The 16,305-nt window shown below is 37.3% G+C and overlaps 1 protein-coding gene across 6 annotated transcripts in view; it reads left to right on the plus strand.

Annotated features, from left to right (window-relative positions):
* Positions 1-16,305, plus strand: part of LOC114053873 (extracellular sulfatase Sulf-1) — a 287,381-nt gene that overhangs the window by 203,354 nt on the left and 67,722 nt on the right. For all 6 annotated transcript variants that reach the window (XM_027876980.1, XM_027876979.1, XM_027876977.1 and 3 more), the window contains exons 5-7: positions 1,114-1,353; positions 10,572-10,723; positions 13,611-13,780. In XM_027876980.1, the coding sequence (XP_027732781.1) occupies positions 1,114-1,353; positions 10,572-10,723; positions 13,611-13,780 (562 nt within the window). The remainder of the gene's footprint in view (positions 1-1,113; positions 1,354-10,571; positions 10,724-13,610; positions 13,781-16,305) is intronic.

Consider the following 16,305-nt stretch of genomic DNA (forward strand, 5'->3'; position numbering starts at 1 on the left):
TAGATAGATAGATAGATAGATAGATAGATAGATAGATAGATAGATAGATGTGTAAAGTTGACTTACATTATTGATTGATTAACATTGATACTTTTGCCTTCTGATTTTTCAGTGGGTAGTCTTTCATATTTCTTGAATTGGCAATGTTTTGCATAAAAAGTTCCTAATTGTCAAAAAAAAGCTGCATAGGCTTCTTCTCCCATTGTTGGAGAGGAGTGGGACCTGTTAGAAATCTGAGGCTTCAAGATTCAAGTGCCACTCCCTTGGCATCAGTTCTCCATGTCATTTCTTGACACATTCTGAAAAGACTATTGACATATAGCCTGGGCGTTTCTGCAGCATTTGGCTGAGGGTCAGTATAGTGTTTGGCTGGGCAGAGTAGTAAAGATACAGCTCCCTGCTTTTCTCCTTTACTGCCTCTCTCCACCCCCCAATACATAAAATGTACCTTTTTTTTAAAATTTCTCTCTCAATTCTCCAATTGGGATGCTCTGCATATAGCAGAATCATTTTCTTTCACCCAAGGACTTTCTTTCACCACATCTGGACTTGTTAAAACCTAAATTGGTAGCTTCTCTGCTATATAACTTGGAGAAAAGCTCCAGTTTAATTAAAAAACAGTTTTGTCATTTCAGTGGAGGTGATTTTGGTGTGAGGATTCATTTTTTTAATTAAAGAAAACATTTTTATTTTCTCAAAAAGCTAATATGGCCTATGACTTGTAATCCTGAGAACAACAATATTTTGCTTGTGTTTTGGGAGAGGGGCTCTTTGGTGCTTGGCTATTCTATTGTTGGAAAGTAATCTTCAAAGGACTGCTGGCTTTCGAATCTGCTCCATATCAAAAATTCTAGCTTTAATTATCAGATTACCCTGCATTTTTCCTTTGTGACTAAGGAGGAGAAAGGCTGAAATGTGCTTATTACTGTGCAAAATACCTCAGATGGCAGGATATGAAATGTTTAATTTTGTGCTAGAAATAAAGGCTGATCAAATTATAGACTCATTCAAACCAGGGAAAGAATTAATGAATCAGGGGAAAGAACCATTAACCCACAAATGGGTTTTAAGATGTCTGTGCTCACCAACCCTGGATTCTTTTATGTCTTTCAGGATCTTTGCAAGTGATGAATAAAACAAGAAAAATCATGGAGCGTGGGGGAGCCACTTTTATTAATGCCTTTGTTACCACCCCTATGTGCTGCCCCTCTCGGTCCTCTATGCTCACAGGGAAGTATGTCCACAACCACAATGTGTACACCAACAATGAGAACTGTTCCTCCCCTTCCTGGCAGGCAATGCATGAACCACGCACATTTGCTGTGTATCTCAACAACACCGGATACAGAACAGGTAAGTGACAGTGGCCTTTGGGACTCAGTGTGTAATGGAAATTGTTTAATTTTCCATTAGCTATTTTCTGTTTTCCTGATCCCTTCAGCTGTTAACTCTCTCTGCCTCGTGAAATGACATTATTTTGTCCATAGCTTATATTTACTCACGTGTATGTGTTGTATCTCCCTACCCCCAGAATGTAAGCTTCTTAAAGGATGGAACCATTTAAGTTTTTCTTTATATTCTTATAACCTAGTATGTTGCCTGGTGCATTCGGGTCATAAAATAAACATCGTTGAATTGAATAAAATCGAATCATCTAAAGACGATTATAATACAATCCTCTCCCTTCTTATAGCACTCTCCCCTTTAATGATAGATGAATGTAAAAGAATATCCTAGGAAGGTATCTTTTGTGGATCTTTCCCCATGGGATCCTGGACCATGTAATCTGTCAGCACTTAATAGGTTATATTTATGGGCAATGATGTTGATTATCATGATGCTAGAGTTGTCATTGACAGTTATTATTAGATATATGTTCAAAATGGAAATGAATCCCAAGAACATTAATAAAGTGATTATTTCCATAATAGGAGAGAGGGAAGGTTACACCTAGAGTCTTATCCTAAGTATATTTGCTCATATTAGTGATTTTAAATTTATGGCACCTTTTATCCAAGGACTCAAATGCAATTTGCAAATCCATCAAACATCCCGGAGGAATTAGTAGACGGCAAGCTTTCTTTTCACATTTATAGCTGAAGGGGAACTTTCAAAAATGGTGACCTGCTCAATGACAGAGTCAAAAGCAGATCTTTAACCACCTAGCCCTGCATCTAGGCACCCAGTTTTATATCTCTTGATGGAAAGCATACAGTTAGATCAGTACCTTTTAACTGTGTAACAAGCTTATAATATGGCCTTTGGTAGCATAGACATAGCCCACAGGTAAGGCCCTGATGATTCTGATACCTTCCCATGCAATCCAGAATCATTGTCTATTGTTTGAGTCCCCATCCTCCTATGGCTACCATAGGCATCTGAAACCAGAAATATTTGTGAAACAGCTTTTGCCCAGACGTGACACATGCCATCAGGGTAGATGAGGCTTAAATATTGGCATCCATTAGGGAAAATCTGTACCTCAACTTACATGAAATTCCCAAGATAAGAAGGGTCAAGAAGATGAACAGAAAGGGACCTGAGCTGGTAGATGGCATCTTACTTACTAGAGTAGTTGTGGTGAGTTGAGAACATTCTAATTATAGTAATAGAGCAGGGGAAGTTCAGAAGTGAAGAAAATATTTGCAGCCAGTGATGATTCATGTTTCACATGCCAGCTGATCCTTTTGAAAAGTTACTTTATGCCAGCTTTCTTCTTCAGCTGCATGCCCATCATCGCTCCTCTACCCATTCAGACATGCAGAGACAGATAGTGTCTTTGATCTATGTAGACCCTTCCCATCCATATCTCACTAACACTTGATTGAAAAAATTTGGGCCTTTGGGCCTTTGGGCCTTTTGACTTGAAGATTAAATAAGATAGGATCCTTCCTTTGAGAATCTTTGAGAATTCATTTAGGGCAAATTGTAAGGCTGCCCCCCTATGCCTAGAACACATGCCCTTTATTTCCACCTATTGATGTCTTTAAAAGCTTAGCCCCAGGTACTATCTTAGCAAGTTTTCTTTGTAAAATTTATTTTTTTAAAAGTTGCATATTAAATTTATAGTTTGTTAAGTCAAGTCAACAAGCTTTTATTAAGCACCTACTACATTCCAGGCACTGTGCTGAGTGCTGAGGTTATAAAGAAAGGCAAAAACAGTCCCTGTTCTCAAGAACATCAAAACCTAACTGAGGAGAAAAATGCAAGCAACTATCTATGTACTATATACAGCATAGATTAGAGATAATCCTCAAGGAAAGACATTAAGATTAAAAGGACAGGGAAATATTTTTTTGCAGAAGGTAGGACTTTAACTGAGACTTGAAGACACCCAGGGAAGCCAGGAGGTGAAGATGAGGAGGGAAAGAGTTTTAAAAGATATATATGTATGTGTATATATAAACATTCCTAATTTCTCTCAACTGAAAGTGAGTTCTTCCTCAAATTTTGCTGGAGCACTTTGTCAGTCTCTCCTTTGCTACAATCAACTAATGAATCAATTGTATTCTTTAAGTTCCTTCTGTGTGCTCAGGCACTGTGCCAAGCAATGGAAATATGAAGACAAAAGTGAAACTGCCCCTGCCCTCAAGGAGCTTACATTCTAATGGGGTAGATTACCTATATACATACACACTCATATACCTATATAAGTATACATAGAATATTTACAAAATCAATACAATTGGTTTGGAGAGGGAAGGCACTAATAGCTGTAGGGAATGTGGAAAGGTATCCTGCAGATGCAGCTTGGTCAGTTGTATAGAATACTGGACTTGTACTAAAGAAGACTTGAGTTGGAATCCTGCTTCAGACGGTTGAGTATTCCTGGGTAAGTCATTTGACCTCTCTTAGCCCCAGTTGCATTATCTGTAAAATGAGGATAATCATAGCACCTACCTTACAGAGGTAGTGTGAGGAACAAATGTGATAGATATATAAAGTTCTTAGTAAACCTTAAAGGGCCACTTAAATGTTATTATTAGAAGATATACTTGATGTATGTTTTGAAGGAAGTTGGGAATTCTCTAAAAGAGTCAGAGAGATCATTCCAGGCATGAAGGACAGCCAGTACAAAGGCAAAGAAAGACACAGGAAATGGAGAATCTTGGGAGAGGATCAACAAGCAAGTTAGGATGTACAAATTGTAGAGAGTCGAAAGAGGAGTAATGTGTAAGGATATCAGAAAAGTAGGAATAAGCCAGATAGTTAAGAGCTTTAAATAACATACAGTGGGATTTATATCTGATCTTAGGGATGATAGGAGGCTCCTAATACATTCTACCCTGTATTATACTTCCTTGTGCACATATACATCCCCAGGTAGATTGCAAGACCCTTGAGGTCAGATTGTGTTATTTTTCATCTTTATAATTCTGTTGTCTTGAACATAGGAGGTGCTGCTTGAAAAGTAAATGTTTAGCAAATGAACAAGGGATTGAATCAAACTGTAGTTTGAATGACTGGATTTTGTCAAACGATCATTAGAAGAATTTAGTGCTCTTGCCCAAACACACAGATTTGGATTCAGACAAGCCTATCCTTGGGTAGACCCGAAACAGCCTTCTCTGACTGATAGTGCCTTCTGGAGATTCATGCCTTTGGTCCCACTTTAAGGTACTCTGTTTAGATGAGGTAAGCAATAAAGGTCCCCAGAGTGATCATGATGCTATGCCAGACAACAAAAAAGTGGGATCTTTCTTCTAAAATAAAAGATATCCTTTAAGGAGAATAGTTTTCCAAATAGTTGGAAAAGCAGCAATAAAGAAATAAAGGTATAATATGCAGTTGGGGAAAATTACATTAATAAATAAAAGTGGAATTAAAATTTAAAGACTCTAAAATGGCAGCAATTTAGATCCACTTTGTCAAAATCCATCTTTACTGAAAAAAAACAATTAGGAAATAGTGAACTATCTGAGGAAATAATATTTATCTATCAGAAACCCATTTGAAAATACACAAATCAGCAGATCTGAGTGATGAGCATCTTAGGAATTAAAAGATTTAGTGACCATGTATTGAACCAGCAATTGTTATTTATTCCTGAGAAACCTGAGTTTAGAAAAAGTCATTGTTGAGCAGATTTATTTTTTAAAAAAATGAATGTATTATTTTGCAAATTGGAGTTAAAATTAAATATATTGCCCAAATTAATAGAGAAGTATAACACATACAAATATACATCTAGCAGAGGGCATAATGAAACATTAAAATTGTATAAGAACAAAGACCAAGAAGCAAATTATTAACTAGGCTCACTTGGGAAATATCCAGAGGAATTAGAGAAAATTAATTATATTAATACAATGTCCTATCTGCCACTGTATAAGATGATTTATTGAGCCAAGATTTGTGGTTGGTTTAGTAATACCATGAATGTTTACAAATTGTTCTTGGATAACAAAACTTTAAAAATGCTTAGATTTTTCAATAGAAGGAAAATATTAATATGTCTAACTTTATGACAGAAGAGTTTGGGGTACTTTTTTACAAGAGAATTCTATATCTTAGTAAGTGAAGTGAAGATACCTGAGTTCCAATCCTGGCCCTGCCACCAGCAGGGATAAGTACAATTAAAGATCTAAGGCATCTTAGAACCAATCTATTCCAAACCCATCATTTAACATGTGAAGAACCAGAGATTCCTTGAGGTCAAGTGACTTAACTAGTCCCACAGCTGATTCATGAACAACTGTTCCAGCACAATAATAATATAATCACCTCTCCACTGCATCTCTACCACCCCATCTATCATCTTGCATCCTCTTTTTTAAGGGAATCATGTAATAACATACCAGAAGAAAAGATGATATGGAAGGGTGAAAAAATAACATACTAATGAAATTTTCAGGTAATAAATTAGGGTGAATTTCTAATACCAAGTAAAGTAGACCATTTCTAAAATATACCTAGAAATCTTGGTAGTATAGATGGGAAAATGAAATTCATCCTCAAGGAAAATTTACACACCCAATGCATTCTGTAGAAAAATAACTAGAAATGCAGATAATCAATTTCAGTGATCAGCCAAGGAAACTGTAATGTTAAAAAGTACCAAGTAGTTATTAAAAATTAGCCCACAGTGTCCTATTTCAAGAAAGCCAACATGATTTTAGGCTGAAAATATAGTGGTACAGTGTAATATGTAGAGGCAAAAGTCTCTCTCCATAGATGTTTGGTGAGACCATATCCAGAATATACAGTTCATTATTTTAAAATACTTCATTAATAGAAATATGTAGAAAAACTAGAAGTTCAGAGGCAAAGTTCAAAGATCACTAAGGGGCTTAAGGAATAATTTGTATGTGATGGGCTAAAAAGACTAGGTTTTTATAATTAAGGTATTAAAGTAGAGTTGGTTTAAAAGCCTATGGCATCTAAATGGGAAAAAAACAGTAAGGAAGGAGAGGAATTATTTTACATTGCTACATCAAGAATATAGCTAAGAGCAATGGGATGGAATTAACCAAAGGAAAATGTCAGCCAAATGTAAAAGAATCTCCTTGCATTAAGATCTGTTAGATGGTTAAATCATCATTTTAAGAGAATGAACTGTCTTCCCTGGGAGATATGTTTCTGTGAATTGGTATAAAGCAGAATAGAAAGCACCTCAGAGAATTGTCCTGAAGTCCCTTTTAGTGTGGCTGGCACTGTAGCTTAGATGATATAACAAGATAGGTCTTTGATAGCTGCTTCTGCACATGGCCTGAAATTTCTGCTTGTGTCTCAGAGTTAAACTGCATTTGGTATGAAATGTAAAAATATCTTTTGCTCCTTGTGCTCCTTGTGAAATAAAGTGCATGTGTATTGGGGCTGGGCAGGAAGATGGGGAGAGCTACTCTGTCCTTTATATAAAAGGTCACCTTCAGCAATTTGGGAATTAAGTACTGAACAATATCTGATTCAAGAGCCTGTCTTATTGTGAGGATACAATTATATGCATCCAGCGTTTTATTTACCCTTTTTTCATCACCCTCATTTGACACTATTTATCTTAAAATCACAGTCAAGATTTGATGCCAGCAATACATGGAAATCTGGATTATGGTAAATTAGATTAATCATTCACAACATCAAAAAAGTGTAATTTCTTCAGTATGAGAACTTGCATCATACAGATCCCAGATCACATCCCGTCTATAAATTTTATTTGTAGCAACCGTCTATTAACCAGAATACTTAACCAGACCACCAAGATTCATCAAGATTGTCAAATTCAACCAACAATTTAACAAATATTTATTAAGTGAATTCATGGATTAATTTGAAAAACATTTATTAAGCCTCCACTCTGCACTAGGCATTGTGCTACAGTGGGGAGAAAATGAAACAGATTATATTCTATTCAGAGAATACAGTGTGTTAAGTAAGTAAATACAAAGTATACACAAACCTACACAAAGTAATTTCCTAAGGAAGACACTGTTAACGACTTAACTGGGGAGATCAGGAAAAGCCTTGCAAACTTGGGATTCTGGAAGGTGGAGGTGATTGCCAAATTAATATTCCACTTCTCAGACACGGATGTTTTCCATGCAGAGGACCTAGCAAAAGCTGGGAGCTGTCCACAGCTGAAACTTACTTAGAACAAGGCGGGCAGCTGGCACAATGCACCAAATCTAGAAAGAACATCAGTATGCTCACTTTTTTGAGTGAATCAAATTGTATCTTTGAACACCTTCATCCTTTTGGCCCTTCTGCAGCATTTGACCCCTGCTTCCTATTCATGGCTGTACTTCAGGGCTCTGTCTTGGACCCACTTATCTTCTACACCTATTCTCTTTCTCTTAGGTATTTTTTATACACTCATTGGCTTTACTATTGTCTCCACAAAGACCACTGCCATATCTATTTATAAAGCGCTGATCTCTTTCCTGAATTTCAGTCCCACCTCACCAAATCTCAACATGTCCATGGAAGAACCCATCTTTCCCTCAAAGCAATTCCATCTTTGCAGCTCATTTAATTCTGTTAAGGGGACTACCATCCTCCCAGTCACCCACCTTCAAAACTCAGGAGTCTATCTTGCCTCTTCCTTCTCATTCATCCATCATATTCAATCAGTCACCAAGTCTTGTGAATTTTACCTCCATAATATCTCACATCTATCCCTTTCCATCACACAGTCACCACTGAAATTCATGGCCTCACAATCTCTCATCTGAACTATTGTAGTAACTCCATAATCAGTCTCCTCATTCCAGTGTCTCTCCTCTCTAAACCATCTTCCACACAACTGTCAAGCTGATATTCCAAAAATGCAATTCTAACCCCCTAACTCTTCTCAAGAAGCCCCAGTGGCTTCCTATTGCTTCCAGGGTAAAATACCAACCCTTGTGTGTGACTTTGAAAGCCCTATACAATCTGGCTCCAGTCTCTCCCAGCTTATTGTACATTACTACCCTTTATGCACTCTATTCCAGACAAACAGGCCTATTTGTTATTCCTTCTACACTGAGTTTTCTTTTCTGTCTCTGTGCTCTTACACAGACTGCCCTCCATATCTGGTATATACTCCCACCAGAATCTGTAGCTTCCTTCAAAACTTAAACCAAATTTCACTTTCTATAAGAAACTTCTCTAATTTTTAATGCCCTTTCCCAACACCAAATATTTTGTATTAATTTTCTGAGCATGTGTTGTTTTCTTCCCTCACCCTCCTCACATTAAAATGTAAGCTTTTTGAGGACAGGGACTATTTAATTTTTGTATATGTGTTACCTATATTTATTATGATATACTACATATATAATAAGTTATTGTATATTATATGTCACATATATTATTACATATTTTTATTATTATTATTATTATTATAGTGCCTGGTATGTAATACCAGGCTAAATAAATGCTTGTAGAATAAATGACCTCTTTGTATGAGCACAAACCTTTTTAGAGAACAGATTTCTTCAAAATTTGTCTGACATTGGTAATTGTTTTCTGTTTGCCCCATAAATCCTATTGACATCAAATTGACATCTCATTTTTCTGAAACCCAGACCCCACCGCTTCTACCTCTGACCCCTGGTTGCTTGGTATCTCATGATACTGTGTGGATAAAAGACTGTATCCCCTGAAGGGCCTATGTCTTCTGACATTGAAGGGTTGTGATTATGGACTGTCCCACTCAAACTAGGTTAGCGGACTAGTACCACATCCTTGGTGTATTGAATGCTATGTTGATTTTTTTTAATAAAAGTATGATTTTCAATCTAACATTTACTGATAAGAATACTCCCTCTACCATTGGAGGCCCACACCTCAAGCACATAAAGAGTTGCCTAGAACAGTAAGGGAAGAGGGGAGGAAAGAAGGAAATAAGCATTTATAAAATGCCTACTATGCTAAGCATTTTACAAATATTATCTCATTTAATCCTCACAACAACGCTGCAAGTTAGATGCCATTCTTATTCTCATTTTACCGTTAAAGAAACTGAGGCAAACAGAAGTTATGTGACTTGGCTAGGGTCACACAGCTAGTAAGTATCTGAGGCCAAATTTGAACTGAGGTCTTCCTGACTCTAGGCCTAGTGTTCTATCCATTGCACAACCTAGCTGCCTCACTGCCACTAAGAAATTAAATGACTTTCCTAGGTTCACATGGCCAGTGTGTGCCAGTGGCAGGACTTGAACCCATTCCTTCTTGACTCTGGGAGTCTATCTTCTCCATGATGCTGTCTCTCAGTGCACACTTATCTTTTATTAACCAATTTATCTTACTTTCTTATGTTTACTTCCTCTCTTGTCCCTTTATCCATGTTCATACTGTTTCCTGCTCTCCTCATCTCCATTTATGAAAAATCATACTCATCTTTCAAGATTATCTCAAAGGCCTTCTCTTTCATGAATCCTTTTCCTGATCCCCTCCCCCAAGCTATATGTCATCTATCCCTCCTTTGAACCCTAATAGCATTTTTGTAGATATCTTCTGTTGCCATTCTCCATCCTCCAGAACAGGTCTTTGTTTACATGCCTAATATCCCCCCTCAGTATTTGTTTACATGCGTAATCTCCCACCATGTACACAAACATACCACACTGACATTAATGGAAGACACTCTGTCTTATTCGTCCCACAGTACCTCATACATGGTAGGAGCTTAATAAATGTTTGTTGAATCATGGAGTAGAGAAGGAGAAAACGAGTGAAACTTTAAAGTCTGTCATGAAGTATATCACTGAAGTCAAAGTTTCTCTCAGAGTGTAATTGCTGTGTGTTACTTTAACTTAAGTTAGGCACCTTTTAAATTAGTTCTAGTAAAATTTTGCTGCTTTAAAATAGTAGTAGCTCAGTTGGGGAACTATGAGCTTAATTATACCAATATGAAGCCTAGCTCTGGGTGCTTTCTTCATTTTTCCAATAGGAAAATGACTGTTGCATTCTCAGTCTTTCAAAGTAATAAAGTTTTGCAATTGTGATATTACTTTGCTATGTCATGTTAAAATGAACTCTGCAATTTCTTGCCATTTCTTAATAAAATGATAATTTCATATTACTTTGCCTTTGTGTGACTGGTAATTCCATGTGAGAAAATTAACATTCCTCCCCATCCCCCTACACTACAGCTTTCTTTGGAAAATACCTCAATGAATATAATGGCAGCTACATCCCTCCTGGGTGGCGAGAGTGGCTTGGATTAATCAAGAATTCTCGTTTCTATAATTACACTGTTTGTCGCAATGGCATCAAAGAGAAGCATGGATTTGATTATGCCAAGGTAATTTCCAGACCCTTTGACACAACATCAATTATCTCATTCCTAATGGCGGGAGAGAGAGAAGCATTTTCAAAGAGTTTGCCCCACCTATATTGCATTTTTTTTTCCTTATAGTGAAACTTAGTAATTTTAAGATTATTTTGGAATAAAAGTAGGGAAAAGCTCCAAGGAACACTAGTTTTGCAAGTTTTTTTTTTTCTCCTTATGATTAGGAGAAATAAATCTTTAATAAAAGTATAAGGAAAAGTACTGACATTTAATTTTTCCATGGTTATTCATTTTATTCTGTAGAGAACTTTTTTTGTATAAACAGCAGCTTACTTGAGCTGTTCTTCATTGCCAAGGAATTTTGTCTGTGAAGTCTGAATTGGAAAGGAGATTAATAAAAGAAAATAATACTTTGCAGACAGATCACTTTTAAGGTTAACAAAACCCATCGCATTCATTATCCCATTTGATCCTCCCTAAAGCCCTAGATAATTAAAGTATTATTATCCCCATTTCAAAGATAAGTGAACTGAGGCTCAGAGAGGTTAACTAACTTGCCTGTGGTCCTTTAACTTGCTAGTGGCAGAATGGGGACAGAGATGTAAAACAATCAAGGACTGGGAATCCACTCTCCCTGTTTTCATTCTTCACCACAATTGGCTTGTGCCATATAGGAGGACCTATGCTTTGCAAGTATCCCACAGGATTTGTTACTACGAGCCAATTCTGGGATTTCCAAGGTGCCAAAAAGGGATGTAGTATATGACTCATCAGTGACAATAAATGTGTTTGAGCTCAGATATTTGAATGCAAGATCTGACCTGCAATTTTGCAATGATGGTTCCTAGTTTGCTGCCCCATATAAGGGTGAAATGATCACACTTGAAAATCAAGGAAAAAATATTTGAACCTAATCTGCAAAATTGTAATTGGATTCAACCACATTTGCCATTAAAGCCTCTTTCCCCTCCTAGTCATGACCATTTTCTTCCTCACTAGGTTGTTGAGGGTTTTTTGTCAAATATTGCCATATCTAGCATTTAGAGCTAAAAGAGACCTTGTGGGTCACGTGGTCCCCCCTCCTCCTTTTATAAATGAACGCAAAAGGAATTTGCCCAAAGTTACACAGTGTCAGAGCAATGATTTGTATCTATATTCTGATCAAATCCACCACCCATTCCAATTTACTATGTTGTGTCCCCAAATATCAAAAATAATCTGAATCTCCCAAATGAGTCTAACTCTCAAGAGAAAATAAAAATACACTAGAATGGGAAGGTGTGGTCCACTTATCATATTTTAGAATTGACCTATTTGAATATAGATGAATTTGTTACATTGTAGCTTTTACAATTTCTTGAGCCTCCAGAAACAATGTCAACTGAATGCTCAGTTCTTTTTATAGTTATAGAATTTTAGAGCTGGAAAGGACCTTAGAGATTACTTAGTTCAAGCCCCTCATTTTACAGTTGAGGAAACTGAGACCCAGAGAGAGGGAAGTGACTTCCCAAGGTGATACATCTAACTACTGACACAATTAGGGCTCAGAGAGTACTGGAACTAAGTCCATTAATCTATACCCTTGTATTTATTATCCATGGGAGTGTTTTTCATGTTCATTGCTCAAGTTATTAACCTTTACCTCCCTGTTGTTCTGAAGAGTACAAGGTAATCACCATTTCCCCCAAAATATTAAATTAGCATGTCTTTCTCATTATTGAAGCAGATTAAATGTCAAAGACTACTGTGTCAAATAAGACTGTTCCATGGTGAGGGAAGGAATGAGAATGACAGAGAGTGAGGAAGAGCACAGCTGGTTGGCCTGTCCCAGTGCTGACATGTGACTCAGATGCTGCCCCCTCAGGCACTGCTTTTGCAGCTGTTCAGAACCTTGAACCCACAACATGTGATTAGTCATGCCTGGAAGTGTTTGAAATTGTGAACATTACCCAGGCACTTTCTCAATGAAGCTGACACTAGAGTCCTCCAGGCCAGTCATGTTGACCTAGGGAGGCAGGTGGTTTAATTTAAGTTTCCACCTTTTCTTCCTTCTCTTTTTGATTTCATTTCCTCTTTCTTCCTTGTAGAATTTCATTAGCCACCCTGGTTTTGAGTTGAGCCATTATATTAACAAGTTGCAGCTCTGCTCCTGGCAGCTGTCCTGCTTTATCTGGGCAGTTAAAAGGGCAGGATCAGCAGGAATCAGCCACATTCAAATGCACATAGATGTTTCAATATAAATCCATTGATTAAAAAAATATATATAACAGCGTTTTCCCTGGATACCTGTATTTTGGCAGCCATTTTGCAATAGTGATTATTGTGTTCCTCCCAGACATGTAAGATTAATTCAAAAGGAAGGAAAGTTCTTTTTTTGGTGGGGGGCAGGGGGGGAGGTTCTGTAAATGTGAATTAGTAGTGGATATGGGTGGTTTCCTGCACTTGGAGCAATTAATTACTTGTCAAATTATTACATTAACGAAACCCAAGAATGAAATATGTATCCGGTGTTTCATAGCTAGAAACATTTGTGTTGCCAATTCTGATAACTATCTTAAGTAAATACAACCTTTTTTTTCCTTTTCTGATATCTAAATTGTATGTCTCCATAGGGGATAAAAATGATTGTATTTGTATTATGTATGTTGCCTAAGTAAGGGTGTATTATGTACTCATTCACACATGGATGTCCTTATCTAGCAATTTTCCACATAATTTGACCATGTGGCAAGTGTCTTTTCTGGAAGAGCAGCTATTTCCCCAGGAGGCTTGTTTGTATTTCTTCCTTTAGACTATAATTCATTAACAGAATTTCTTCTGAGGAAGTCAGGAGGAGATTGTGATGTGCTTGATATCACCCTTTTTGTAATTTTTGTTTTGTGTCAAATGTATGTTTCAGGACTACTTCACAGACTTAATCACTAACGAGAGCATTAATTACTTCAAAATGTCTAAGAGAATGTATCCCCATAGGCCCATAATGATGGTTATCAGCCATGCTGCACCCCATGGCCCTGAGGATTCAGCACCACAGTTCTCAGATCTCTATCCAAATGCTTCCCAGCACATGTAAGTAAAATAAAATCTGGATTCTGACAAAACAGGACACTTGCCATTGCTTCACCTCTTCCCAACCCCGACCCTCTCTAGGTTCCTTTCTGCACTGCAGGTTAATGGGATGAGAATGTGGGGCTTACTCACGAGAGGAAGATTGAACTGGGCCCAGATAAATAGCCTCTAGCAACCTGGAGCAAAATTAAAGGGCCATATGTAGTATTGGAATTATGAGAAGTAGTTCCAATATTTCAGGCAAACTACATGTTAAGGGTAAGAAAGTTCACAGAGTTCCTAAGATGTTTCATGGGCTATTAACAATTCATTTCTATGTTCTTGTTCAAAGAGGCATTAAACAAAATCAAAGTGGCTATGCTCTTCACAACAGCAGACTTTATCTTGATATGATTATGTGAACAAAGGTTATTAACATTTTGGTTGCAACTGTTCAACTTGAGTTTTTTTCCCTTAGAGCTCTTGGGGTGGGGGAGGGGGAGAGACATTGGAGGAGAAGAGGAATTAGGGGAATATGGTTTTAAAATAAGAAGATATTATTTTTAAAATAATTATGACGATAACACCATCCACACAGAATTTTAAGATTTGTAAAATATTTTCCTCACAACAACCCTGTGAGATAGGTAGTGTAAAGATTATGGGATCATAGCTGGAAGGAACTGCTAAGTGATCTGCCTAAGGTCATACAGGTAGTAAGCATGTTGTGTCCTCTAACTACAGAGCCAGTGTACTTTCCATTTCATGGTTATTGTTCAGTCATTTCAGCTGTGTCTGACTCTTTGTGACCCCATTTGGAGTTTTCTTGGCAAAGGTACTAAAGTGGTTTGCCACTCCCTTCTCCAGCTCATTTTGCATATGAGGAAACTGAGGCAAATAAGGGCTAAAGATTTTCCTAGGGTCACATAGTTAGTAAGTGTCTAAGGCCAGATCTGAACTCATAAAGGTGAGTATTCCTTATTCCAAGCCCAGTGCTCTATTCCATTACCCATTGCAAGCCCATTGCTCTACTGCATTATTCTGTTTCTATTTTGCAGCTGAGGAAACAGACTCAGAGAGGATAAGTTACTTGGCCAGCTAAGTATTGTTTCATTATTTGTATCCCTAGCAACTAGCATAGAGCCTGCCCTGTTGTATCTGATTAATATATTCTTGCTGATTGATTGGCCGTTTAACTAGGGAAAATGAACCTAGACCCCTATACTACCATTCAGTGCTCTTTGCACTCTTAACATGTTGCCTCCCTTTTTTATAGGAGGTAGGAGTGGTTGGGCAAAATGTACCAAAGAGTTGTGCTGTTCAAACATCTTTTCTCTGCCCTTAGGTGAAGAGTCTTTGATCCAAATCTAATTTTGCTGACTAGTTGATGGAAAGGTACAGCTTTCTTGGGAGCACAGGCATTTCTATACTTATACTATTTGGCACATTTTCCTTCCACCTGTTGTTAGTAATATACAATCTTCAATCTAGTCATAATCTTTTACTGACAGCCTATATAATTTGGGGTGAGAATACAGACTGGCAATATGTTGCACGTAGTATGTAATCAGTACAAGATATTTGGAGGATGAATGTTGTTTTCCTTAGAATTATAATTAGTCCAGAGCATAAGGAGCTTTGTCCTAAGGTGATGATAGCTAAGAGTGGGGAAACATTATTGCTTCCCATGGTGCCATTTCTGTTTCTCACCTCATAGCCCTCTGCTGGCCCATCCTGCCATGTGGCATGACTACTCTCAAGTTATCACTCCCAGATTCTGAGCTCCTCACCAAATTTTACCCAAGAAAAAAAATCCTCACTATAACTCTGACCTTCCTAAATGCCCATGGTCTATTGACTAATGAACAAGCTCTTGGATTCCTGCCCTGATTTCCACTTAATACCCTGGACAGGAATATCTCAGAGAAAACAGAGTGATTTCTATTGGCACTCTGGTTTGTCAGTCTTTTTATCTCTTTGTTATTTTGTGTTCCTATTGTGTAGATTATTATTATTAATTGGTCATTGTTAGGTGATTAATTAGTCATTGATGCTTTAAGTTACAAGGGGAGGGGAGCAGGGCACAGCTGGACTGTTTGCAGTGAAGTTTAGAGAGTAATTCTGTCTTTCCTCAGGGACTACCTTTTCCCCATCTTTGTTCACATTATTTTTTAGTTTGTGTGACCTGCATTAAGGCTTTGAATTTTAGTATTTTATGACTTCTTTTCTTCCTTAAAGACATTGCATTCCTTTATCATTTGCTGGTGTGTCACATTATGCATTAGGAATTTCCCTATGAAATGGTTTAAATATTTTTTTTCTTTTAATTGAGTGATGCATTACATTCACCACAGGGGCTCCCTAGTCAAAGAAACCCTGTGGAGAAGCCTTTTGTAAAGCAAGCGATCCTTTTGGAATGTCAGGAATTGCCCATTCATTTTGGATTTTTACACATCCAGGTTTCTTAAAGTGGGACACACCTCTGTTCAGTACTGTTCCTAGAAGATAATATACTCCTTTACTGATAGATCTATTAATTCAAATGT

The sequence above is a fragment of the Vombatus ursinus genome, unplaced genomic scaffold, assembly GCF_900497805.2.
Source record: "Vombatus ursinus unplaced genomic scaffold, bare-nosed wombat genome assembly UNPS02014812.1, whole genome shotgun sequence".
NCBI lineage: Eukaryota > Metazoa > Chordata > Mammalia > Diprotodontia > Vombatidae > Vombatus > Vombatus ursinus.